Source organism: Symphalangus syndactylus, chromosome 13 (assembly GCF_028878055.3).
Source record: "Symphalangus syndactylus isolate Jambi chromosome 13, NHGRI_mSymSyn1-v2.1_pri, whole genome shotgun sequence".
In the NCBI taxonomy this organism is placed as follows: Eukaryota; Metazoa; Chordata; class Mammalia; order Primates; family Hylobatidae; genus Symphalangus; species Symphalangus syndactylus.
In genome coordinates, this window is record NC_072435.2 from 128,333,886 (window position 1) to 128,361,084 (window position 27,199).

Genomic DNA, 27,199 nt, shown 5'->3' on the forward strand with positions numbered 1-27,199 from the left:
ATGACAGTCCCTGGAGCTCCAGAATAGCTGGCTGAGGAAACGCCTTTATTCCTAAGGCACAAAACCAGAGCAAAGCAGAGACAACCTAAGTCCTGGGTCTGCGGGAGGCCGGGGCGAGCCACAGACTACAGCTCTCTCAGAGGCTTCTCCCACCAGGGCCTCAAGGCCTTGACGTGGAATTTCCCTAAAATTAAGTTAAGTTTTCCAACTTAGGCTCCCTTTTCTAGGACTTCAAACTGTTTCCACAGGTAAGCACACGACGCTAAACGGCCTCTGAATCCAAGCGCTGCCCTCCCACCTGCCTCCTGGAAAACATGGACGTGGACCCAGCACAGAAAACCGCCGGGCGCCTGGGCACAGCTCCCAGGCCCCAGCCCTTCACACACAGCAGGGACTGCCAAGTCACAGACCAGCCGCTCATCTGCTTTACAAAGCACATTATAACAAAGTGGTATTTGAATTCACGGAACGAGGAAAACGCTGTTGGATGAACGAAACCAGAATGAAATGATTTCATCTGTCACCTGAGCAGGATACCCCATTAACACTGACTTTACACAGTAGCTGCTCAGTGTGGGCTAAACAAATCCGTTTATGTCTGAATGACTAACACGTCTGCCAGCCTCCTATCCAAGAGCATCTACAGGGCACGTCGGCTACCCTGGGAGGGACGCGGGCCTGAGTACCGTCTTGGCCGCACCGCGGCGTAGGTCCAGCTTGAGCTGCTGGTTCTGCTGGAGCAGGGTCTTCATGTTGTTCTTCAGCTCCGACACTTTTGCCTGGAGCATAAATTTATCCTTCTGGGTCATGGACAGATCTTCCTGGGCCATCTCCAACTCAGACTTGATATTCTGTGGAAAATGAAGTCAGATTTTTAAAAGCTAACAGATCTTAAACATCCTGCCAAGATCTGAGTTTGTATTTTCTTTTTTTTTTTTTTTTTGAGACAGAGTCTCGCTCTGTCGCCCAGGCTGGAGTGCAGTGGCGCAATCTCGGCTCACTGCAAGCTCCGCCTCCCGGGTTCACGCCATTCTCCTGTCTCAGCCTCTCTGAGTAGCTGGGACTACAGGCGCCCGCCACCACGCCCGGCTAATTTTTTGTATTTTTAGTAGAGACGGGGTTTCACCGTGGTCTCCATCTCCTGACCTCGTGATCCGCCTGCCTCGGCCTCCCAAAGTGCTGGGATTACAAGCGTGAGCCACCGCGCCCGGCCCCGAGTTTGTAGTTTCATAGGTTAAGCACACGTATGTCCTCCTCGGCGCCGTCTAGATGATGCCAGTCCAGGTCCAAAATGCTCAGGACCGGAAGTGTGTCAAATTTTGGAATTTTGAATATTTGCATTACAACTACCAGCTGAGTATGCAAAATCCAAAAACTTGAAATGTTCCAATGATCACTTCCTTTGTCACGTTGATGCTCAGAAAGTTTCAGATTTTGGATTTTTGCTTTTGTTTTGTTTTTTAGACACAGGGTCTCACTCTGTCATCCAGGCCGGAGTGCAGTGGTCCAGCCACAGCTCATTGCCCACCTGCTGGGACTACAGGTGTAAGCCACCAGGCCTGGCCAGGTTTTGGATTTCTGGATGATGGATGCTTCTCGGCCTGTGTCTATAAATAAATTCTCACTGTGACTCAAGCCCCTCATTTACAAGGGAGACTTAGCAATTACACTCCTTTCCCGAGCAGTCAAGACTGAACCCTGATTTCTTTGTCGAGAAGTTTATTGCAAATTGGCAAACTTTTCCCATGCACCCTCCCATTTGCTGGAGTCCATGAAATCACGTTCTTGGTCCGTGTCACAGCACGGCCAAGGGATCGGAGCCGGCCCAGGCTTCGCCCCTGCCTCTGTCCTGCCACATGACGTGGACCAGGTGACTTTGCTAGCGCCCCACTGGACGAGGGTGCCAGCTCCCCGGAGCACTGCCTGGCTGCAGGCCGCACAGCACAGGGACCAGGGGCTGCCCCAGAAGTGCTGCTCCTGCCTGTGCCCAGCGCCTCACACACAGGTACCTGCAGCAGCTGCTGTAGCCCTTCCGGCTCCTTCCTGCCCTGCTGCTCCCGCCTGTGCCCAGCGCCTCACACAGGTACCTGCAGCAGCTGCTGTAGCCCCTGCAGTTCCTTCCTCCCTGCTGCTCCCGCCTGTGCCCAGCGCCTCACACAGGTACCTGCAGCAGCTGCTGTAGCCCTTCCAGTTCCTTCCGGCCCTGCTGCTCCGTCAAGTCCAGCTGCTGCTTCAAGGACTGGATTTCTCTTTCTTTCTGATCCACCTCCCATTTGAGATTTTCCATCTAAAGAGGGGAAAGTCACATGGCCAAAAGAACGTTAAAGTGGCTTTACTGCCCTGGAAAACGGCTCTGTGTTTTGGTTTAATCTTTTAACACCATATTCAGAAAACCATCACAGTTCCTCCCCAAGCAGGATGGAGTGAAGTCACCCAGGGCCCCCGTGAGTCCAGCCCTGCGAGTCCAGCCCTGTGAGCACAGCCCCCGCGAACAGTCACCTCTTGGTTTCCCACAGGCTGTTTGCTGAGCTGCTCGTCCAGCTGCTTCTGCAAGAGCTGGAGCTGCGCCCGGGCCTCGGCCAGCTCTGCTTGGAACTGTGCTATCTCCTGGGAATGTTTCCCCTCCCGAATCCTAGAGTAAAAAAACAAGAAAGAAGGGAATCGCCGCACTCCTCCAGTGTACTGTGCCCTCTCGCTGGAAAATGCTGCCTGTGGAAGGCGTCCGTGCTGGCAGGCCCTCTGCTGTGCACTGCGTGCTGCAGCCATGCTTGGTGCCCCCAGTGTGCACTCGGGCAGTCCTCACGAAGCACCTGAGACTCACACTTCGCCGGCACCCCTCACAGATCCCGGAGACTCACTTCGCCGGCACCCCTCACAGATCCCAGAGTGTGCCAGCCCCAAGACCACAGTGCATGGAGCCCACAGAGCCACAGCATCAGCCCCACGCCGGTCACCCCGTCCTGCCTCTGACCTGAAGCTAAGTACTCCTGCTGGGATGCTTTCTCTCCTGGCGGAGGACACGGGGCAGTGAGTGAGGCTCAGGCTTCTGGAGACAGAGGCTGGGTGCCTTCTACTCCTATGACTCACTCAAATACTAGGCAATTTGCAAAACATAGATGACCCTCGCTGTGCTGAAGGTGCTGAATTAGACCCCGCCCATTGCCAGGACAGCCATGTTTGAGGCCTGGCGGGGCCCAGGCACTCACTGAAGGTCGTCGGTCTCGGCCTGCAGCTTCTGCACCAGGTGTTCCTTGGCCTGCAGCTCCTTCTTCACCTCACTCAGCTCCAAGGAGGCCGCCTTGAAGTGGCGGCGGTTATGCCCGGCTTCCACCTTGGCAGCGGCCACCTAGGAGGAAGGAAGCCACGTTGTCCATGCCCTGCGTGACACCCACAGCTTTACGATGTGCCGGGCGCAGGGGGTGAATGCACTCCCGGCCCCATGCACGTCCTGGCTGCCAGCGTGTGCTTCTCCACAGGCCTGTCAAGTTCCTTGTAAAGATGAAACCACCTGACCTGGAGCTTGGCACGCAGCAAGCGCACACTTATGTGGCTGCTGCTATCTGTTGAATGAACACATTTATTCGAGATTTCTCGGTCTAAATAGTTTTTATAGTCTTCTTCCAGTGTATTCACAGCCTGGACAACATAGCAAGACCCTGTCTCCACAAAAAAATAAAAATATTAGCAGGGCATAGTGATCCCAGGTACTCAGGAGGCTGAGGTGGAAGGATCACTTGAGCTCAGCAGCTCCAGTCTGCAGGGAACTGTGATCGCGCCACTACACTCCAGCAGGGGTGACAGAGTGAGACCCAGCTTCAAAAATGAAATAAATAGGCCGGACAAGGCGGCTCATGCTTGTAATCCCAGCACTGTGGGAGGCCGAGGTGGGCGGATCACCAGGTCAGGAGATCGAGACCACAGGCTGGGCACGGCGGCTCACGCCTGTAATCCCAGCATGGTGGGAGGCCAAGGAGGGCAGATCACGAGGTCAGGAGATCGAGACCATCCTGGCTAACACAGTGAAACCCCGTCTCTACTAAAAATACAAAAAATTAGCCAGGCGTAGTGGCGGGAGCCTGTAGTCCCAGCTACTCAGGAGGCTGAGACAGGAGAATGGCGTGAACCCGGGAGGCGGAGCTTGTAGTGAGTGGAGATCGCACCACTGCACTCCAGCCTGGGCGACAGAGCGAGACTCCATTTCGAAAAACAAATAAATAAGTAAATAAATAAAATAAATAAATACATTTAAAAAGTAAGAATAAAATTAACTGGAAGGCCAAGGCGGGCAGGTCATCAGATCAGGAGATCAAGACCAACCTGGCTAATATGGTGAAACCCCATCTCTACTAAAATACAAAAAATTAGCCAGGTGTGGTGGTGCACGCCTGTAGTTTCAGATACTGGGGAGGCTGAGGCAGGAGAATCATTTGAACCTGGGAGGCAGAGGTTGCAGTGAACCAAGATCGCGCCACTGCACTCCAGCCTGGCGACAGAGTGAGACTCCGTCTAAAAAAAAACAAAAACAAACAAACAAAAAAAATTCAGTGAACCCTAAGCATGGAACAAAAGCTGGAGAGCCAGGGCACCGTGTGGGCCAGCCTGAACCATGGCCCAGCAGCAGGCCCCAGGCAAGGGTTAAACGGCTGGGCAGATGAGGCCTGTGGGGTCAAAAGAAAGCTGTTAACTGCTCCTATTAAAATATTCCTGCCACATTTTTTTTTTTTTTTTTGAGACGGAGTTTCCCTCTTGTCACCCAGGCTGGAGTGCAATGATGTGATCTTGGCTCACCACAACCTCCGCCTCCTGGGTTCAAGCGATTCTCCTGCCTCAGCCTCCCGAGTAGCTGGGACTACAGGCATGTCCCACCACACCAGGCTAATTTTGTATTCACAGTAGAGACAGAGTTTCTCTATGTTGGTCGGCCTGGTCTTGAACTCCCGACCTCAGGTATCTGCCTGCCTCAGCCTCCCAAAGTGCTTGGATTACAGGCGTGAGCCACCATGCCTGGCCACCTGCCACATCTTAAAATTAATTCTACTTATAAAGAAACTTTATTGTTTCACCCCTTAAAAAAAATCAAGAACCTTTTTCTTTTTATCTCAATTACATTATCATAGAAAAGTTCTTACAGGCTGTGGCAAAGTCAGGTCATAGGAACAAAAGAAGCTTTACTGTTAGGCCAAAAAGTTTGAATTGTGAAGCAATTATTTTTTTACAAGTTCAATTCAAACGGGATTTAAAGGAAAAGTGATGTGTTCTTTCCTGCCTTTCTCTAGGACAACCAGTTATTTCTTGTGTTCCTCCTAGAAGTTTTCTACATATACATGAGCATCAAATGCAAGCACACACACCACACCCCAGGCACACACACCACAGCCCCTGCACGGACACCCCCGCCATGCACATACACACACCACACCCCAGGCACACACGTGTGTACAGACATCACAACCCTTGCATGCACCGCTCCCCACGTGCACACACACCACACCCCAGGCACACATGTGCACGCACACCCAAGTGCACACACACGGCAAGCATGCTAGGAGTAGCTGCTCTGTGCCAGGTGTGGCGGAGGTAGCCAGCAAGAAGCAGCGTTCTAACGGAGAAGCAGGGCCCAGACAGGGCACCTGGGGGTCAGGATGGGCCTCTGCTGGCGACTTGACCAATATGTCAGTGAACACCTGAAGCAGGGCAGGGGCCAGCCACAAAGAGACAGCTCTCTACACAGAGAAGGGTCCACAGAACCACCCCTGTTATCTGCCGAACACAAATGGGATCCTATGCTATTCTCAAGTTTGCTTTCGTAATGCAACACGACATACAAGACACCATTCCTAGCACAATATAAATACACATGCACGCGGAGCTCACTGGCCCCAGGCCCTCACAGCTGCACCGCCATTTAATCTAACGCCACCTTCTAAGGACCAGAGCAGGTGCTCTGTGGCCTCTGTCACCAACAACTGCAACGCACCTTTGCTCTGTGTAACTGCTGGAAGGAGGCTGGTGTGTGAAGGACCCTGCATAGATTTCTAGGCACTGGAGCGTCCTCTGGAACGCCCTGTGAGCCGGAAGGTGGCACGCACCTGCTCCTTGAGGCTGTTCACCTTCTCCTTCTCCTTCTCTAGTGAAGCCTGCAGGGCCTGGACAAGATGCTTCATCTGACGATCCTCCTCTTCTTTGCGCTGCAAAACCGCCTGCACCTAGATCAGATTGCAGGAGGACAGATAAGGAAGGACGTCAAATTACAAACACACAAGGCTGCTACAGCAGGCAATGTGACACACATCACATCACAGGTGCAGGCACACACCAGGGAGGTAGAGGAAACTCCACTTCTGAAGAATCTGTTACAAAAAACAGAATCCTAGGTTGCGGGAGCATGATCACATGGCCGCACTCAAGAACGTGGCATGCCTGTGGGCCCCACGGCTCCAGAGGCCGGGGCAGGAGGATCGCTGGAGCCCAGGAGGTTGAGGATGCAGTGAGTTATGATGGTACCACCACACTGCCCTCTACCACGCTGCCCTCCACCGCGCTGCCCTCCACTGCGCTGTCCTCCACCGCACTGCCCTCCACCACACTGCCCTCCACTCCGGGCAAGAGCCAGACCCTGTCTCAAAAAAAAAAAAGAATGGGCCGGGCGCGGTGGCTCGCGCCTATAATCCCAGCACTGTGGGAGGCAGAGGCGGGTGGATGACGGTCAGAAAATTGAGACCATCCTGGCTAAGACAGTGAAACCTCGTCTCTACTAAAAATACAAAAAATTAGCTGGGCGCAGTGGTGCACGCCTGTAGTCCCAGCTATACTGGAGGCTGAGGCAAGAGAATCGCTTGAACCCGGGAGGCAGGGAGCCGAGATCGCGCCACTGCACTCCAGCCTGAGAGACAGAGTGAGACTCCGTATTACTAACAGAAAAAAAAAAAAAAAAAAATCGAACATGGTGGCTGGGAACTCAAAAAATACATACAAATCGGGCTGCAGCCGGGTATAAAAAGAACAGAAGTGGTGGGAACTAGGGCAAAATATGGAACTAAGATGGGATAGTCAACACCAGCAGCTTGATTTGGCCCCCAGGATTTCCCTGAAGTGCCCAGCCTGGTCCTCAATCCAGAGAGGCTGTGGAGACTAAGTAGCTGAGTGAGAACCAGGTCAGGGTTCAAGTCCCAGTTCTGAATTGTGTGAAGCTCTCGTTAAGTGCCCCCTACAAACAATGTCACCGTCTGGGACTGGAACTCAGCCACACCCGCATGGGAGGTCTGCCCCCTGACTAAGCAGGTCTACCCCCCGACTAAGCAGGTCTACCCCCCGACTAAGCAGGTCTACCCCCCGACTAAGCAGGTCTGCGCCCCGACTAAGCAGGTCTACCCCTCGACTAAGCAGGTCTACCCCCCAACTAAGCAGATCTACCCCGACTAAGCAGGTCTACCCCCCGACTAAGCAGGTCTGCCCCTCAACTAACTATGTCTACCCCTCGACTAAACAGGTGAACTGAGCACACGCAGGGGCTCCAGCCTCATCTCAGAGCCCAGCCCTGTACCAACAGCTGGGGACCCAGGGCTGTGGGTCACCCGGACCCCTGAGCCTGTTCTCTCGGCTGCAGGCTGAGTGGGCTAGGAGTCAGCACAGGTGACTGAATCTGGGTGAGATTCTCGGAGTGCATGCAGCCCCGGCAACTCTCACGAGTTTGACGGGTTTGAATACCTGAAGGTTCAGCTGGACTAGGTCTGCCTCCCTCTTGGCCAAAGCTGTTTCTAGGATGCTGTTGTGTTCCCGCAGAGCCGCGTGGGACTGTCTGAGGCCCGTAAGCTTCCCTTTCTCGTGCTCTAATTCAAGAGCCAACTTCTTGTTTGACTCCTCGAGGCATTTTATCTTCTTCCTAAAGCCTCTGGATTCTTGAAGCTGAAACATACCAATGTCACTGTGAAATTATCCGCACTGGTGAGTGGAGTTCACATACCCCCAGAAACAGGTGAGTTTTCAACAACAAACAGCGAAAACTTAGGCCAGGCATGGAGGCTCACGCCTGTAATCCCAGCACGTTGGGAGGCCAAGGTAGGTGGATCTTCTTTGTCCAGGAGTTTGAGACCAGCCTGGCCAACATGGTGAAACCCCGTCCCTACTGAAAATACAAAAATTAGCCACTGTCGTGGCACATGCCTTTAGTCCCAGCTACTCAGGAGGCTGAGGCAGGAGAATCGCTTGAACCCAGGAGGTGGAGGATGCAGTGAGCTGAGATCGTGCCCCTGCACTCCAGCCTGGGCAACACAGCGAGACTCTGTCTCAAAAAAAAAAAAAGAAAAGAAACTTCGAAAACTAAAACACAGCAATGGGCTGGGCGTGGTGACTCACGCCTGTAATCCCAGCACTTTGGGAGGTCAGGGGTTTGAGATCAGCCTAGCCAACATGATGAAACCCTGTCTCTACCAAAAATACAGAAATTATCCAGGTGTGGTGGCGAGCACCTGTAGTTCCAGCTACTCAGGAGAATGAGGCGGGAGAATCACTTGAACCTGGGAAGCGGGGGCTGTGGTGAGCCAAGATCGTGCACTCCAGCCTGAATGACAGAGTGAGACTCTGTCTCAAGACAACAAAAACAGAACAATGGACACCACACAACCAGCGATGGACTCCACACGACCGTGCGACGGACACCACAGGACCGTGCTTGCTTCATGATCTGAAGGCTGTTGTGTTCATGGTCAGTGGCTTCCCCAGGCCCCTCTCATTCCTCTCCATGGCCAAGAGCCCAGCCTTCTCCTGGGGCCATGGGCTTCTGGAGAAGTCTGTCCAGGCACTGAGCCCTGGCTAAGCCACTCAGCAGGGTGGGCATGAGCAAAACCACTTCAGGACAGGACACAGCCAGTGAGTGGAACGGGCAGCCGTACTGTGACAGAGCTCCACAGGGAGGGGGTGGGGAGGGACGGGGGTGCTGGGAACCGGAGGGGCTGGGGGGGCGGGACACTGAGCTGCCACCTGCACCGCTGAAGCGAGAGCTGCCTCTGAACCTGAGATATCTGAATTTTTTTTTGAGACGGGGTCTCACTCTGTCGCCCAGCTTGGAGTGCAGTGGCGCGATCTTGGCTCATTGCAACCTCCGCTCCTGGGTTCAAGCGGTTTACCTGCCTCGGCCGCCCAAGTAGCTGGGACTACAGGCACCCGCCACCATACTCAGCTAATTTTTGTATTTTTAGTAGAGACAGGGTTTCACCATGTCAGCCAGGCTGGTCTCGAGCTCCTAACCTCGTGATCCACCCACCTCAGCCTCCCAACATGCTGAGATTACAGGCGTGAGCCACTGGCCTGGCGAAGTTGGGTTTCTTATTTGCAACCAAAGCATTTGAACTGAGAAGGGTTCCACTATGAATTCTGTAACCATTCCACCAAAGAGGCTGTACAGTGATCCTCCCCAGAGGGCTGGAATCAGGGCCTGCCCCACCACAGAGCCAGAGGCCGACGGTCAGAAGGTGGCAACACCAAAAGTAGCAACGCTGGGCACACAGTGAAGTTTTGTTCTTCGGGCCTCACACGTGGCAGCATGCCCAGGGCTCACGTGACCTGCCCCATGCTGCCGCCACAGCAGATGGCCAGGCCTCACCTCGTCCTCCAGCTCCAGCACCTTCTCCCGGGACTCCTCCAGCTCCTGGCTGGTCAGCGCGATGACCTCCTGCAGTTCCTTTTCCAGCAGCGTCTTGTTATGACTGACAGCCTGCAGCTCCGCCTCCAGGGCCTGGATCCTTTCCTAAGGGCCAAGACGGAGCGGGCGCTTGGTCATGGGACAGGCCCTGACCCTCTCACTTCCCGTGGTCCTGCAGGCATGAGGCTGTGTGGCTGCACACACCAGACACCAGCTGTCTTGACACAGTCTCACAACCCTCCTTTTTGTTAAAGAAGTTGAATTAACCGACCACAGCACACACACAATGACACACAGGGATAGTTGGGACAAACAAAATCATCTCTTCAGTTCAATGCTTCTAAAATACAGAGGAAAATCTGACCTGCAGACAATGGCTATAAATCACCATCTGTGGCAAGCAAGCAGCTCCAGGCGTAATAAATACCACACACGTGCTCACGCACCACACATCACATACACACACACCACACACACACGCTCATGTAACACACACCACGTGCACACGTGTTCACATCCCACACACCACACACATGTGCTCACACCCGTGTTCGCACCCCACACCACATATGCACATATGTGCTCACACCTCACTGCACGCACACACGTGCTCACATCCCACACACCATGCACACACACTCCACATGCTGCACACACACATGCTCACACCTCACACATGCACGGATACACGCAGGCACAGGTGTGCTCTCACACCCCGCCCACTTGCTGCCTCGATGGTACCGGGCCCTTGCCAAGCACGTTCCAGTACCACCTAACTTAACCCTCACATGAGAAGGTTCTCATTCACCTCAATTTGGCCTCATTTCGCTGAGGATCAAAAAGGTCAGAAATTTGCCAAAAGTCACCACTTGCGAGGGGTGAAGCCCGGACAGACAGAAGACATCGGCTCGCGGCTGTGCTATTCCTCAGCTGCAACAGCGCGGCGAGGGACCGGCTCTGCCCAGCCTTTGCGACCTCCCCACCCCAGCCCTTAGTGAGCCCAAAGAAGATGGCAACTGAATCAGTCTCCCCAACATTTTACAAAGCAACCAGGTGAGAGGGAGCACTGATTTATTTAATTTTAGACACAGTCTCTATCACCCAGGCTGGAGTGCAGCAGCAAAATCACGGCTACTGCAGTTTCAGCCTCCCCTCCCAGGCTGAGGCGATCCTCCCACCTCAGTGTCTCAAGCATCTGGGACCACAGGCACGTGCCACCATGCCCGGGTAATATTTTTGTATTATTTGTAAATATAGGGTCTCATTATGTTGCCCAGGCTGGTCTCAAACTCCTGTGCTCAAGTGATCCTCCCACCTCGGCCTCCCAAAGCGCTGAGATTACAGGTGTGAGCCACCGTGCCCGGCCTAGTTTATTTAATTGCTGGGATTATAGGTGTGAGCCACCGCGCCCGCCCGATTTATTTAATTGCTGGGATTATAGGTGTGAGCCACCGTGCCTGGCCGAGTTTATTTAATTTGACAAGAAAACCCCACGTTATGATACAGTCTCTTCCTAGCCATAAATTCTTAAGTGGACAGGAGATAGAAACAAACCACATGTAAGAAGAAATACTAAGTTGTCGGTGCAAGGACGCAAATTGGAGAATAATAAATAAAATGCGGATGAACTCACTCAGGTACAATGTTATACCTACCACGAAAGGTGAGAGAGCACGGAGGGCCACGGCCTCCACGGAAGGCCATGCTCAGAGCCCTCCAGAAAGGGCACCCGCTTGTTCTGGGCCACCGCAGCGTGGCTACCTCTAAACGCTCCCTGAACCCTGCCAAACGCTGACCCCACGCCCTCACTCCTGCTTCTCAGTGAGTGCGGAGGCTGCTTTTCCTCCTGAGATGCACGGAGGTGCAGAGGCAGCTGGAACGCGAGTGGACCAGGGCAGGCCCTCCCTCTGCCCCAAGGGAGCAGCTGAACTTCTCTGAGCCAAGGAGATTTCTTGAGGAAAATCAGGTGAACACCACAGGCCACAGACCACAGGCCGTGCGGGGTTCATGAGGGAGACGCGAGGCGATGCTCAGTCACTGTGGGTTCCTGGCAACCTTGAAGCTGAGCGGGAGTTTAGAGAGTTGCCACCTCCCACGCAAGCTCGGCCCTGCTAGCCTTTAGGGGACAACTGCCGATGGAGAGCCCTTCCCTGCACTGAGGGGCTGGTGACCCTGGCCGGGGATGGCACGCCGTTACCTACATGTAGAGCCAGGCTGCTGTCACTGCTGCCGCCCTGGGCTCGGAGCTGGCCCAGCTCCGCGTCCGCAGCCTCCTTGGCCGCGAGGGCCTCCTGCAGGCGGCGGCTGAGGATGCCCACGGCGTTCTCGTAGGCCTTATGTTTGGTCTTCATCTCCTTCTGGGCGCTGGTCAAGTCTGAGCCCAGCCGCCTCATCTTCTGCTTCTGTTCCGTGATGGCCCTAGGGTGTCACGAGGGAGACACAGGAGGAAGCTGAATTATCCCGACGTGACTGTCTGGCATTCTGGTTCACCTACCCCCCCCCGCCCCCCCGCCGCCTCCCCCACCTCCCCCCCAACCCCCCCCACCTCCCCCCCCGGCCCCCCACCTCTCCCCGGCACACGCAGACTTACTTCCGGGCTTCTTGTTGCAACTCTTCGATTTGTTTCTTCAGCGCCTCATTGGCCTCTGTGACTGCAACCAGCTGCTCCTTATCGAACTGCAATGACTTTGGAAGGGAAGCAGGGCGTGAGGAGCGGCAATGCCACCCCCACCCTGTCTCCCCTCTCTGGCTCCAGCCCATCACCCCCACCAAAGGCACTGCTCAGGTTCGCCCTGGAGGACTTGGGCCTTGAGAAAAATCCTGAGAGAGACGTCTGCCTTCTTACAAACCACTTTTTTTTTTTTTTGAGATGGAGTCTCGCCCTGTCACCCAGGCTGGAGTGCAGGGGCACAATCTCAGCTCACTGCAACCTCTGCCTCCCAGGTTCAAGTGATTCTCCTGCCTCAGCCTCCCAAGTGGCTGGGACTACAGGTGCCTGCCACTACGCCCGGCTAATTTTTATATTTTTAGTAGAGACAGGGTTTCACCATATTGGCCAGGCTAGTCTTGAACTCCTGACCTCATGATCCACCTGCCTCGGCCTCCCGAAGTGCTGGGATTACAGGCATGAGCCACCGCACCTGGCCACAAACCACTCATTACTGAGGCCAACAAGCATTTTCAAACACTGTCTAGAGCATCAGAGGCACAACAGGACATGACCGGTTCACAGGAAAGCCTGTGGACCCAGGACCTCTCCTCCAAACCCCCGAGACCCAGGACCCCTCCCCAGGGCCCCAAGAACCCTCCCCAAGGCCCCCAGGACCCCTCCCTGGAGAGCCCCAGACCCCTCCCCAGAGCCCCCGGGAACCCTCCCCACAAGCCCCTGGATCCTCTCCCCACAGCCCCCAGACCCCTCCCCTAGAGCCCCCAGGACCCTTCCTGAGACCCTGAGACCCTTCCCCGGAGACCCCAGGACCCCTCCCCAGAGACCCCAGGACCCTTCCCTGGACCCCCCCTGGATGCCCTCCTCAGGATCAACTGTGAACACTGAGGGCTGAGTCCCCGACCTGCTCCTGCCCTCGCAGCCTTTCCCCAGTTCTTGTGTGTGAGGCGAGTCCCCACAACCAGCCCAGGCCTGCAGCTGTGGGGTCCGAACATGCTCTGTCCGCACTGCTGAGTCCTCCAAGCCTCCTGCAGCCCAAGGAGCCGGCCCTCCCCTCGGCCCACCTCCCCGCCCCGGCACCAGCGCTAATCCATCAGCCCCCACTTTCCAACACTGATGGCGCCGGCCACACCACCTACTCACAGGCCTCAGCCTGGCTCCTAATGAGCCAGACACGCTGACCAATCTGCCTGCTGGGACCTTGGCTCAGTCCTCTCCGGCAACTTCAGAAACATCATAAGCAAAGCGTAGCGCTTGGTCTAACGTGCCATCAGACGACTCTCCCCAAATTTACTGTTGTTCTCCTGATTTCTCGTCTCACCTCCCGGTTCCTCAGCCTGGATGTCTGGACAGGATCCTGGACTGCAGCCTCCATCCCACACCCCTCACCCCTCACCCCTCACCTGCTCTGCTACCTGCAGCTGAGAAACTGTCACCAGCATCCCGGACACCCACTGCGTGCAGAAGCCAGTCCAGGCTCAGCTTCCACAGGAACATGACTAGCTCTGGTCCGTCCCACCTCCACACTCAGCAACAAAGGACTCCCAGGGTCCCCGGGCCCCGACGCCTTGCCCTGATGTGGGGTCTCCACAAAACACTCACCCTTGCTTTCTGCATGACAGCCGCTGTCCTCTCACACGCTAGATCCCGGGAGCCCATGGCAATGGGGAGAAGCTGGGTGCCTCACAGGGCCTCCTCACTCCCTCCCTTCATGCACCATCGCCACCTGGACTTACCAGGCCTCACTGGACTGCCCCTCTGGGACCTGTGCTCCAGGTGGGCCTTGTTCCCAGATGTTCTTCCAAAAGCCTCTCCCACCTTGGCCCTACCCCACCCCAGACACAGGCCCCGCCCCAACACAGGCCCCACCCAGATACAGGCCCCGCCCCAGACCCTGATCCAGACACAGGCCCCGCCCCAGACACAGGCCCCTCCCCAAGCACTTTGGCCGAATCCTCCCCATCGAGTGAATCAACCCTACTCGGACAGACCTGCAAGTGTGTTTCCATCTCGTCTCGCTCTTTCTGTGCCGACTGGAGATGCCCTTCAAGGTCCGCCATCTGCTGACGGACCTGGGCCGCCTCTCTGTGCAGGCGCGAGAGCTCTGCCTCCGTGGCCCGCTTCTCCCCGTGCACTTGCATCAGCTCCTGCCGCAGCTCCTTCAGCTCCGAGTCCAGCCTCTTCCTGGTGGCTTTCAGCTCACTGATGAGCTGGTCTTTGGAGGTGGCATCGCGCCGGTAGGCCTCCACCATCACCTGCCAGAGACGGAAGCTGTGAGCGGACGCTGGGCGGTGGGGCGTGGTGGGGGTTCCTGGGGGTCAAGCTGGCTTCAACAAAAATGTTTATCACTTATCGGGGGCATAGCTTTTTTGAGGTAAAGATACATTTCATCAAATCTAAGACTCCATCGACTGAGACCCACCATTGTTTATCCACAGGTGACATCACTGCCTGTTTAAACAAGAGTCTGTGTGGTGCACAAGGCAGTCACACCAGCCTCGTAGATGTCTCCTCTATTCCAAGGAGTCTGGCTCTCTCCTGACTTCAGTTGCACTGCTTTGCTTCCAACAGTGCTTTGCATCCCCTTGCTTGTGGGTCAGTAATAAAGCAAAGAAGGACTCACGACACTGCTTCAGGGGCTGCCCTTGCTCAGAAATAAAACACAGCAGGCTGGGCGTGGTGGCTCACACTTGTAATCCCAGCACTCTGGGAGCCCGAGCTGGCTGATCACCTGAGGTCAGGAGTTCAAAACCAGCCTGGCCAACAAGGTGAAAACCCTGTCTCTACTAAAAATACAAAAAACTAGCCAGGCGTGGTGGTGCATGGTTGTAGTCCCAGCTACTCAGGAGGCTGAGGCATGAGAATCACTTGAACCTGGCAGTTGGAGGATGCAGTGAGCAGAGACAGCACTACTGCACTCCAGCCCGGGAGACACAGCCAGACTCTGTCTCAAAAAAAATAAAACACAGCAGCGCTCACAAGGCTGCTTCAGGGGTTGCCCTCGCTCCGAAATAAAACACAGCAGCACTCACGATACAGCTCCAGGGGTCACCCTTGCTCAGATCCCATAAAATCCAACAGTCCTTCCTTCACTGACACAAAATTTATATTCCATGTCTCTTTGGGTAACCAAAATTTGTTTCGATGCTGGAACTCCATGTGCATTTTTCAAAGACATTTTAAATGGCAAACCCAACCTGTGTGTTAACAACACTGCACAACACACAGCTCCCTGGAGTGAGCACAACAGGGTATGCTGACAGGCGCTCCAGTGACAGCCGTCCCTGGAGATCTGAGGGGCCAACACCCCCACCCCGCTGTGGAAGTGTGTCTTGACTTTGCAGATTAAGTACCTTTAAAAAAAGTTAAAGAGGGGTGGGCGCAGTGACTCACACCTGTAATCCCAGCACTTTGGGAGGCCGAGGCGGGTGGATCACCTGAGGTCATGAGATTGAGACCATCCTGGCTAACATGGAGAAACCCAGTCTCAAAATACAAAGTACAAAAAATTAGCCGGGTGTGGTGGAGGGCGCCTGTAGTCCCAGCTACTTGGGAGGCTGAGGCAGGAGAATAGCTTGAACCTGGGAGGCGGAGCTTGCAGTGAGCCAAGATCGCGTCACTGCACTCCAGCCTGGCCGACAGAGAGAGACTCCGTCTCAAAAAAAAAAAAAAAAAAAAAAGTTAAAGAGAACTCAAGATGTTACCTTCTTCTCAACTTCAATGACATTGGAATTGCTAAGCAATTAAACCACTGAAAACTCTGTTCATATGCTTGTTTCAAGTGAAGAAATCAACAACACATTTTTACCTTTTGTTGAAGAAACTGTTCCTTTATTTTTTGAGTTTGCTTTTTCAGAGCGGCAGTCTCCTGCTGCAGGTGTTCCACCTGTGGGGGACATGTGCACAGACATTACACTGATGGCTCCAGGAGGGGAATGTGTCTGCACAGATGTTACACTGAAGGCTCCAGGAGGGGAACACATCTGCACAAATGTTAGAGAGAGCTCCAGGAGGAGACACATCCTCACAGATGTTACACTGAGGGCTCCAGGAAAGGACACATCTGCAGAGCTGTTACACTGAGGGCTCCAGAAGGGGCCACATCTGCAGAGATGATACACTGAGGGCTCCAGAAGGGGACACATCTGCAGAGATGATACACTGAGGGCTCCAGAAGGGGACACATCTGCAGAGATGATACACTGAGGGCTCCAGGAGGAGACACATCCTCACAGATGTTACACTGAGGGCTCCAGGAAAGGACATATCTGCAGAGTTGTTACACTGAGGGCTCCAGGAGGGGAATGTGTCTGCAGAGATGTTATACTGAGGGCTCCAAGAGGGGGATGCATGTGCATGAATATTACACTGAGGGCTACAGCAGGGGGACACATCTACACAGAGGTTACACTGAGGGCTCCAGGAGGGGGATGCAACTACACAGACATTACACTGATGGCTCCAGGAGGGCACACATCTGCACAGATGTTATAGGAAGACGCATTTGTGTTCTGACGGGAACTGGTGGTTCCTAAGGCCTGGGCTCTCCCTCCTCACCACTGACAGCATGAAGGCACAGTGAGGAGCAGGGAGGTGAGAGAGGGGATGAGGCCAGGGGACACTCCAGCCCAGGGCTCGGCAAGCCTTTCTTGGAGACGCCTGATGGGAAACGACGGCAGCTCACAGGCTGCACATCAGTCACAGCTCCTCAACAATGCTCTTGCAGCACAGGCGCAGCTCCAGGCAACGCACAGGTGAGTGAGCAGGGCTGTTCCAGTGACAGTTTACAGAACCCGGTGTTGGGCTGCACCCACAGGCTGAGGGTGCTGACCCCGGGCTCTGGTCCTCGTCCTGCAAAGTCTGTTGGAGCCCAGCCCATTCAGCCCAGGAGCTTGTGAGAAATGCAGAGCCTCGGGCCCCACACAGACCCACCGCTCGGGACCTGCACTCGGAGGGTCCTGGAGGACTCAGGAACATGTGTTTGTGAAACACTTCTCTACCTCAGCAAACAGCTCTCAGCGCACACACACAGGGGGCGGCCGACTCCAAAAATAGGGAAGAGCTTGTTTAGGGCCTAGGTTTTCTGTCTGGATGTAGAACACACTGCATGCAAATCCTAGTTATCACTAAAGCACGACTGAAGAATGAGCCTTTTTCCCTACAACGTAGAGGGCGGTCCCTCAGGAGCCCTCCTGCGAAGTATCAAAGTGCTGGTTGTTCCACACGCATCATTCATCCCTTCCGATGATCCTCATGTCACCTGCCCCTGGTCCCACAGCAGCTCCCACAGTGGGCAACAGACTTGGAACTCAGCAAACAGGGAGCCATGGTCAGAAAAACCTCAGCCCTCACGTGGATACTGCTGTGTCAAGATGCCTAGGGAACGCAGTGGTTCACGCCTGTAATCCCAGCACTTTGGGAGGCTGAGACGGGCAGTTCACTCGAGCCTAAGAGTTTGAGACCCGCTTGGGCAACATGGCAAAACCCCTTATCTATTTTAGAAAAAAAAGATGGCCGGGGACGCGTGCACATTCCGACAAGGCCAGGCGGAGTGGCCAACACCAGACAGGCCCAGGAGGCCAGTCCGTCTCCCAGTCGGCTGACTGTGGTCCCCAGGTGGAAAACAGACTTCAGAGCTAGGAAGGCAGCTTCCGAGACAAGGTCACCGCTACCACCACCTTCATTTGCCCTGGGGAAAACAGCCCAACCCAGGGGTTAACTTGGATTAAATAACTGCCAGCAATGACAACACAGGTAAAATTCCAATATGAGAAATAACATCTAGCTCCACAAAAGTCTCTCTCAGAGCCTTCCAGGTATCAGCTGTTTCTTACTGATCTAATGGTCAGTAAAATCAAGTTTAAATTCATCCACAGAATTTGGACAATTCCTCTAAATTTACTCCCCCAACACTGTAAACAGCAATGACCTTTCTGAGTGCCTCTTTACTAGAAAATCACTTAGTACAGGTCAGTGTTTGTAGGGACAGCTTCCTTCAGAAAGGAGGGAAAACAGGCTCATGATTTCCTCTTGCCCTTGATCCTTATAGAATGGGATTTAAAGAAAGAATAGGCCGGTCGCGGTGGCTCACACCTGTAATCCCAACACTTCGAGAGGCCGAGGTGAGCAGATCATGAGGTCAAGAGATCCAGACCATCCTGGCCAACATGGTGAAACCCGGTCTCTACTAAAAATACAATAATTAGCTGGGTGTGGTGGCACGCACCTGTAGTCCCAGCTACTTGGGAGACTGAGGCAGGAGAATCACTTGAACCCCAGAGGCAGAGGTTGCAGTGAGCCGAGATCGCAGCACTGCACTCCAGCCTGGCGACAGAGTGAGACTCCATCTCAAAAAAAAAAAAAAAAAAAGAAAAAGAGTCAGGCGCGGTGGCTCACGCCTGTAATCCAAGCACTGTGGGAGGCGGAGGCAGGCGGATCACTTGAGGTTAGGAGTTCGAGACTAGCCTGGCCAACATGGCAAAACCCCATCTCTACTACAAATACAAAAATTAGCTGGGCACAGTGGCGCACACCTGTAATCCCAGCTACTCAGGAAGCTGAGGCACAAGAATCGCCTGAACCTGGGAGGTGGAGGTTGCAGTGAGCGGAGATCATTCCACTGCACTCCAGCCTGGGCAACACAGTGAGACTGTTGAAGAGAAGAGAAGAGGGAAGAGGAGAGAAAAGGGAAGGGAAGGGAGAAGGTAAGGGAGAAGGGAAGAGGGGAGGGAAGAGGGGAGGGAAGAGGGGAGGGGAGGGAACGGAAGGGAATGGAAGGGGAGAAGGAAAAGAAAGAAAGAAAGAAAAGAAAGAAAGCAGCAAATAGTCAGCATCATTCCTGCATGGAGGGTTCTGATTCAAAACAAAACACAGCAGAATGCATTACCTGGCCGGATTTGATGGCTAATTCTTCTCTTAACTTCTCTAAAGTTTCCGACGTTTCCTCGGTACCTTCTTCCAAGCGTCTTGCTCCTCTCTCAAGCTCCTCCTTGCCACTCTTGGCCGCCTGCAGAGCCGCCTCCAAGACGATCTTCTCGTTCTGCAGGAGGCAGATCGTGTCCTCCCTGGAGGCGGCCTCACCCTGCAGCTCCCCCAGCCTGGCCTGCAGCTCGTCGTAGTGTGTCTGCAGGGCATCGAGGGCCTGCTCCCTGCTCTGCAGAGCCTCCTGAGTCAAGGTGAGCTGTTTCATCAGGTCCAGGTGCTCCTGCTGCAAAGCCTCAAGCTGCTGGTCTCGCTGGAGCAAAGTCAACTTCACCTGGAGAAGGAATGAAGCCCACATGGCTGCGCCTGACTCTACTCCGAGAATGTATGCCCTTTTCCTGTTCGGGTTTCAAGTAATTTTGATGGACACTATGGAGGGTCTTTTTTTTCACACACAATCCTGGTATAGAAGAACCAGCAGGGCGAACACAGGGTCAGGTCTGCAGCAGCAGCAGCAGCATCTGACCGACAGCCCAACTCCCGCCCGAGCGGATGTGGCCCCACAGCAGGGGACCGCCCGGTCTCCTTGTGTGCAGTCCTGGCTGCTCGGGATCACCTGGGGCCTGGGTCCAGCCTGAAGGGCTGCAGGGACTTACCTGCTCCAGCTGCTGCTCCAGGGATGCCGCCGAGTCCGCCATCCTCTGCAGCCGCTCCCTCTCGCCTTCAAACTCTTCCAGCCTCCTCTGGAGGTCCTCCTCCACCATCGTCTTTGCCTCCTGAATCTGCATGAAGGCTGCTTCCTGATCCAACATGTCAGCCTGAGCCCAGGAAACAACGCATTTTTAAAAAGGCAGGAAACCTTAATAGTGAATAGCAGCCAGCGGCCTCGTGCTCTGCAGAGAAACCCACCGCCCTGGCATGGGCCCCATCCATGTCCTCATCCTGTCTACCAACTGCAGACTGAGGGCCCAGGGCGGGCAGCTGGGCCGCCCACCAACCAGGAGACCGAGGCCAGGCCCAGCCCAGGCCAGCAACCCCACGTGAAGGACTCGGACCCACTGGTGAGCAGAGCCTCCCCGACTTTCTCGTGTGGCGACAGGTGCCTCCCTTCGGGAGTGAGACCCGGACATGCTCTCACAAGAGTGGTGCTTGGTGCTACCGGGTAAGAGACCAGAGGCCCCCGCAGTGAACAGAGCCTGCATTCTGGCTATGGATGAGCCCTCACATCGGGGTACACTTCTTAGGGAAAACACAAATTCCTAACTTGAAATTATTTTCAATTCTTCTCTACTAAGCCCTTGAAGCACTATGGCTGATGCAACGTGATTCTTGTCATCCCAGCCAGGCGGCCCAGCTAATGCCACAGAGAGGTGGGAGCAGTCACAGGAGATGAGAAACCACGTGAGGCTGCGGAAAGCTCCCTGTACGACTGGAAAGGTCGGCAACGAGACCAGCCCAGCAGCACCCAGCACAGAACCTCCCTCCACACACTGCCTTGGGGTTTTACACCATTTCTTCTTCTTTAATTTTTCCACAAGGCTATCAAGTAGGTGACACTATCCCCATTTTATAAAGATGAGGCTCACGCCTGTAATCCCAGGACTTTGGGAGGCCAAGGCAGGCGAATCACCTGAGGTCAAGAGTTTGAGACCGGCCTGGCCAACATGGTGAGACCCCATCTCTACTAAAAATACAAAAAATTAGCAGGGTGTGGTGATGAGCACCTGTAATCCCAGCTACTCGGGAGGCTGAGGCAGGAGAATCGCTTGAACTTGGTAGGTGGAGGTTGCAGTGAGCCGAGATCGCACCACTGCACTCCAGCCTGGGCAACAAAAGCAAAATTCCACCTCAAAAAAAAAAAAAGACGACGACGAGGCTCAGAGAGGTAAGAAATTGTCCAGGGCCCCTTGATAGCTAAAGGAGAACAGCTATCAAGGCTGCTGCATTTCTGTCCTCTGGAGACGGCTGTGCAGGCAGCGGCCATGACCTCGACAGCGTGTAGTTGCTGGAGGGTTAAATGGCAATGCAGGCTGAGTGCTCAGAAAGCAAAGAAAATCCTCTCATCACTAGGCTTCGACAGGCTGTCAGGCACAAATGCACTGGTCCCTTCCTCCTTACCCACTCTGTACCCAGCACCATCCCTGACTGGCAATGACTGACGGCCGGGGGCCTAGGCCCGAGGCGGGGCTTGCAGGAAAAGAGCCGCAAGTACTCACTGCACTAAGCCCCCACAGGTGAGGGATGAGGGGTGGGGGGGGGGGGCGGTCCCAAAGCCTTAACGAGCGGTCACTGCAGGCCATTCATGAGAATATTTGAGATACACACAGAGAAATAGAACATGTAAGAAAAAACACACGGTATCTATGTCTGTGTATGCGTATGTTCTCCTAACCTTCCACGGCCCTGGCCGCAGCCTCACCTCAATGCCCTGCAGCTGTGCCGCAATGCGCCCCTTCTCCTTCATGGACCTGTGCTGAGTTTCCGTCAGCTGCTGGGACAGGGACACATTCTCGAGTTTCAGGTGCTCCAGGAGACCTGCCTGGGTCATCTGTCCAACCTTAAAAAAAAAACCACAAAGTAAAAAGTTGCTCAATTTCAAGCAAGAAATGCAGACCAGCCTGTCCCTGGAGGCCCCAGGGTGAGGGTCACTGGGTGCCCCCTCAGTGTCTCCCACGCAAGCCCCACTATCCACCACACGTCTTCCCACCTCAGAATATGTGCTGTCTGGGCTCTGTGTGCCTGAGTGGGAGGGCGGGCCATCAGCCAGCGCTCATCATGCTGTTTGTAGCTCATCAGACTGCGGTTTGTAGCAGCACCTACCCACAAGTCCCCACTGACAAGGCATCTGTGAGCCCCTATGGGTGAGGAGCCTTATCTTAACTGACCAAATCCAGCCAGACACACACCAGGGCCTGCCCTCAGCCAGACGCCCAACAGGTGCCATTCCAGGGATGCAGCCTTTACAGCCCAGCTAGGGCCCGGCCCAGACCCCCAGGTGCTCAGGCCCACACTGGCCAAGCGTCTCGTGAAAGAGCCCAGTACCATGGCCCTGAGGAGGACGGTGTCAGTCAAGAGAAGCAGCACTGAAAAGGAGGTAGGAGGACAGCCTGGGGTCTGCGGCTGGACCTGCCCGCGTCGCCTCTATCTCCATGCTGCTTCCTGGAGTGCACAGTGTGGGACATGACAGAAGCCACAGGCTCCGGGACCTCAGGAGAAGGTGCACAGAGCCAGGGAAGACAGCCTTTACTGGGACTGTGTTTCGAGACCATGAAAGCAGACAGACTGCCTGGAATTCTCCTCCTTCCTGAACGTTACTGGGAATGAAGGGATACATTTGGGTACCAAAAAAATGTATTAAAAACTCTGATTGAGGAATGCTGAACCTGGGTCCCAAAGGTATTTGGAAAAAGCAGTGAGGGCCCGGCAGTGGCTCATCCTGTAATCCCAGTACGCTGGGAGGCTGAGGCAGGAGGATCACGTGAGCCCAGGAGTTCAAAACCTGCTTAGGCAACATAGCGAGACCCTGTCCTTACAGAAGATTTTTAAACAATTAGCCAAGTGTAATGGTGTTCACCTATGTCCCAGCTACTTGGGGGGCTGAGGCAGGAGGACTGTTTGAGCCCAAGAGGTCAAGGCTGCAGGGAGCTATGATGGTAACACTGAATTCCAACAGCCTGGGTGACAGGGCAAGACCCTGTCTCCGAAAAAAAAAGCAGATAGGGCTCTGGAGCCACCACTGCTTTGAAGCTTCCTCTCTTTTTGTTGTCCAGGCTACACCACCACACTTCCTTGTTGTTGTTTTTTTTTTTTTTTTTTTTTTTTTTTTTGAGACAAAGTCTGGCTCTGTTGCCCAGGCTGAAGTGTGGAGTGCTGTGGCACAATCTTGGCTCACTACAACCTCTGCCTCCCGGATTCAAGCATGTCTCATGCCTCAGCCTCCCAAGTAGCTGGGACTACAGGCACTCACCACCACACCTGGCTAACTGTTGCATTTTTAGTAGAGATGGGGTTTCGCCATGTTAGCCAGGCTGGTCTTGAACTCCTGGCCTCAAGTGATCAGCCCGTCTCGGCCTCCCAAAGTGCTGGGATTACAGGCATGAGCTACTGCACCTGGCCCAAACTATACTTCTAAAATACATCTGGCTTGGCCTACGTCTTTAAATACTACCTCATGTAAGTGCACTGCAGCTTTAAAAAAGTGTATTAATTTATATACTGATTTGTTTCCAAGTTATGTTGTAAGTAAAACAAATGCTTTTCTGTATTGTTCTTTGGCTTAAAAAATATGTAATAGGTCGAGTGTGGTGGCTCACGCCTGTAATCCCAGCACTTTGGGAGGCTGAGGAAGGCGGGTCACAAGGTCAGGAGTTCGAGACAAGCTTGGCCAAGATGGTGAAACCCCGTCTCTACTAAAAATACAAAAATTAGCCGGGGATGGTGGCGGGCGCCTGTAATCCCAGCTACTCGGGAGGCTGAGGCAGGAGAATCACTTGAACCCAGGAGACAGAGGTTGCAGTGAGCCGAGATCACACCACTGTACTCCAGCCTGGGAGACAGGGCAAGACTCCATCTCAAAACAAACAAACAAAAAAGTAACAAAAATTGAAAAAAACTTCTATTGTGTATATTTGTAACTCTAGATGTAAAAGGAACATTTGGTGGAATTAGTATTTCACATTCCCCTCTTGAGAAATAAAGTTTTAATAAATTTGTAATATTTTATCTGGGAAAAAAATTCCACAGCTAATTAAAAAATAATAGGCCAGGTGCAGTGGCTCACGCCTGTAATCCCAACACTTTGGGAGGCTGAGGCAGGCATCACTTGAGCCCAGGAGTTCGAGGCCAGCCTGGGCAACATGGCAAAACCCTGTCTCTACAAAAAATACAAAACTTAGCCGGGCATGGTGGCACATGCCTGTGATCCCAGCTAGTTGAGGCTGAGGTAGGAGAATCGCTTGAGTCTGAGAGGTTGAGGCTGCAGTGAGCTGAGATCGCACCACTGCTCTCCAGCCTGGGTGACGGAGTGAGATACGGTCTCAAAAAAAAACCAAAAACAAAAAGACTGAGGCTGACCAAAGGTACTCTTCAGCATCTCTGAAGTCATTCTAATTAGTCTAGGTGCTGAGACTCGGATCAAGGTGCACTCGAACCATTCGCCTGTCGGTCCGGGCATCTCCAGCACACGAAGCAGTTGCTGTGGGCTGAGGCGCAGGCCTGGACGGACACACGCTCCCACATATGCAGGACCAAGCTGGACATGGGCTGTGCCCGCGAACGAGTGGACGGGAGAGCAAAGTGTTTTCCAACAGGACGTAGAAAATGCAAGGCCTGCTGGGAAGACGTGGTCCCTGTGTATCACTGAGGGCTCAGGCAGCAGGGAAAGGAAAAGCTCCAACCGGGAAGAGAACCCCACTGGCGCTGCACGCCTGTGAGACATCACAGTAGAATGGGGAGGCTGAGGTGGGAGGGTCCCGAGACCCAGGCAGGTAGGGATTCACAGGCATGCGCCACTGTGCCCAGAGTCAGGAGGCCGGGGTGGGAGGGTCCCGAGATCCAGGCAGATGAGGATTCACAGGCATGCGCCACTGTGCCCAGTGAGAGAGGCTTTGGAACTGAAAATGCTGGCAGAGGCTGCTGTGGGACTCCCATGTCAGAAGGTCATGGGGGGGCCCACGGGACACGTCCTGCATAGGACATGTCCTACATGGGACACGGGGTGGGCTAGACAGAAGGTTAAAAACAAAAACATGTCTGTGAACTCTAAAAACAGAAAAATCTTCAGAAAAAGCACTATTCTACACGAAGACAAGAAGCGTGGCCTGCCCTGGAAGGTAGACGGGGGCCGTACCTGGATGTGGGCCATCTCACCCTGCAGCCTGACGCGGGCCTCCTGTGCCAGGGCAAGCTGCTGCTGGTACCACTGCCGGACACTCTGCAGGGACGAGATCTCCGCCTGCGACGCCTTCAGCTTGCTGGTCAGCGTCGCCCGCTCCAGCTGCACCTGCTGAAGCTGGCTCTGCAAGGCTGTCATCTGCTGTCGCAGGTCGTGCACTGAAATGGGGCAAGCACAGTGGCTCAGGCCAGCGACAGCCAACGGGGGAGTCCGCAGCTCCGCACATGCGGGACACAAGGCGGGACTCTCAGGGGAGACCAAGAAAGAGTCAGTTCCGGTTATTCCACGTAGTTGACGCCATGAAGTCGCCGTGAACACGGCATTAGTGGGTGCTGAGAGATGCTGCTCCTGGCAGAAATGCAGGGTGAGGTTCCTGCAGGCCTCTGCTCACAGCATCTCCACCAGCTCATCAATACATAACCTCTGTTCAGTGTTTCCATTTACGACACCGATTCAATACACAGCGTCGATTCATTCACACTGAGCTCACAGCCAACAGCAACTCGGCCAACAAGCCTGAGCAAAGATTCTCTAGGAAATAACACTGGCCGGGCACGGGGGTGCAAGGGGCACGGGGGTGCACGCCCAGGAGATCCAGACCAGCCTGGACAACACAGCGAGATCCCCCCCACCAAAAAAAAAAATTAGCCAGGCGGGGTGGCATGCACCTGTGGTCCCAGCCACTTGGGAGGCTGAGGCGGGCGGATCCCATGAGCCCAGGAGTTTGAGGCTGCAGGGAGCCACAACTGCACCGCTGCACTCCAGCTTAGGCAACAAAGCAACCCATCTCAAAGACAAATGAATTTTTAAAAACAAAAATAAAATTAAAAAAAACAGAAACAGGATGAATTGAAAAAATAAACCAAAAGAAGAAAATGAAGTACATCTTCTCCATGAAACACCTCACATCCTCTCTGTGTTTAAAAACACTAGACAGTGTTGGCCGGGCACAGTGGCTCATGCCTGTAATCCCAGGACTTTGGGAGGCCGAGGCGGGCGGATCACCTGAGGTCGGGAGTTCGAGACCAGCCTGGCCAACATGGACAAACCCCGTCTCTAATAAAAATACAAAATTAGCTGGGCGTGGTGGCAGACGCCTGTAATACCAGCTACTAGGGAGGCTGAGGCAAGAGAATCGCTTGAACCTGGGAGGCGGAGGTTGTGGTGAGTCAAGATAGTGCCATTGCACTCCAGCCTGGGCAACAAGAGTGAAACTCCGTCTCAAAAACAAAAACAACAAAAAAAAACACTAGACAGTGTTTGGGGCCATCTTTAACCACAAAATTACTCCCAAAAGCACAAAAATGTAAACATGGCCCTGGAAAGAACTCCTGCCTGTGGCCAGGCAGAGCATCCCGTCCTCCTCAGCGGGCGCCCAGGATGACTCACGTGCTCTGCTGCTCCACACGTGTCCACGAATACTGAGTTTGGGGTTCAAATTTAATCAAGTCGGCAAATTCACACTTAGGAAATCTGTGAAAACTGTCATGGACGCCGAGGCTCTGTCTTCGACCCAACGATGTCTACCAGCCATCAACAAACAGCAAGGGTATCTGTGTGGCTGATTCCAACGTAAACCCACTGGTCAGGACTGGGCAGCCTCACCAAAGTTCAGGTTGGTTTTGCCACCCCCCGATCACTGGTCAAGTGAAGCGTGGCGACCCACAGGGCCCCAAACTACTTTAGTGTTGAGAACTTTTTGGGTTTCATGGTTTTCCTAAGGGATTGGGTATCACGAAATGCTCAAGGACTAAAATACAAAGCGATTACAAGAGTACTACTGCCTCTCAGCCGGCTTTCTCTTTCCCAGTATTAGAACACAGCCTCTGTGATGCCAGCTTGTCACCTTCCTCTGTGTCGTCAGATCCAAGACCCAGTCTCACAGCCTCATGAACGGACCGGCTCACGTGGAGTCGGCCCTCACGGCAGCTGCACCAGGGCCCCCTCGCTCAGGCGATCCCAAGTCCTGAGACATGAGCCCACCAAGCGGCCTCCCTGGGAGGACTCTGGACCTGGGTCACTCTACACCCTCAGGCTTTGTCTTCAATCTTCCCACCCTGCTTCGCCCTCTCCTTCCCAC

The 27,199-nt window shown here is 54.1% G+C and overlaps 1 protein-coding gene across 8 annotated transcripts in view; it reads right to left on the bottom strand.

Annotated features, from left to right (window-relative positions):
* The window catches only part of GOLGA3 (golgin A3), a 55,056-nt gene that overhangs the window by 5,794 nt on the left and 22,063 nt on the right, over positions 1–27,199 (bottom strand). For all 8 annotated transcript variants that reach the window (XM_063614771.1, XM_063614770.1, XM_063614767.1 and 5 more), the window contains 15 exons: positions 25,075–25,277; positions 21,646–21,783; positions 19,883–20,044; positions 19,192–19,560; positions 16,114–16,191; positions 14,297–14,560; positions 12,231–12,325; positions 11,842–12,058; positions 9,602–9,745; positions 7,708–7,905; positions 6,090–6,206; positions 3,207–3,346; positions 2,500–2,632; positions 2,165–2,287; positions 687–851 (listed from right to left, as the gene is read on the bottom strand). In XM_063614771.1, coding sequence (XP_063470841.1) covers positions 687–851; positions 2,165–2,287; positions 2,500–2,632; positions 3,207–3,346; positions 6,090–6,206; positions 7,708–7,905; positions 9,602–9,745; positions 11,842–12,058; positions 12,231–12,325; positions 14,297–14,560; positions 16,114–16,191; positions 19,192–19,560; positions 19,883–20,044; positions 21,646–21,783; positions 25,075–25,277 — 2,546 coding nt within the window. The remainder of the gene's footprint in view (positions 1–686; positions 852–2,164; positions 2,288–2,499; positions 2,633–3,206; positions 3,347–6,089; positions 6,207–7,707; positions 7,906–9,601; positions 9,746–11,841; positions 12,059–12,230; positions 12,326–14,296; positions 14,561–16,113; positions 16,192–19,191; positions 19,561–19,882; positions 20,045–21,645; positions 21,784–25,074; positions 25,278–27,199) is intronic.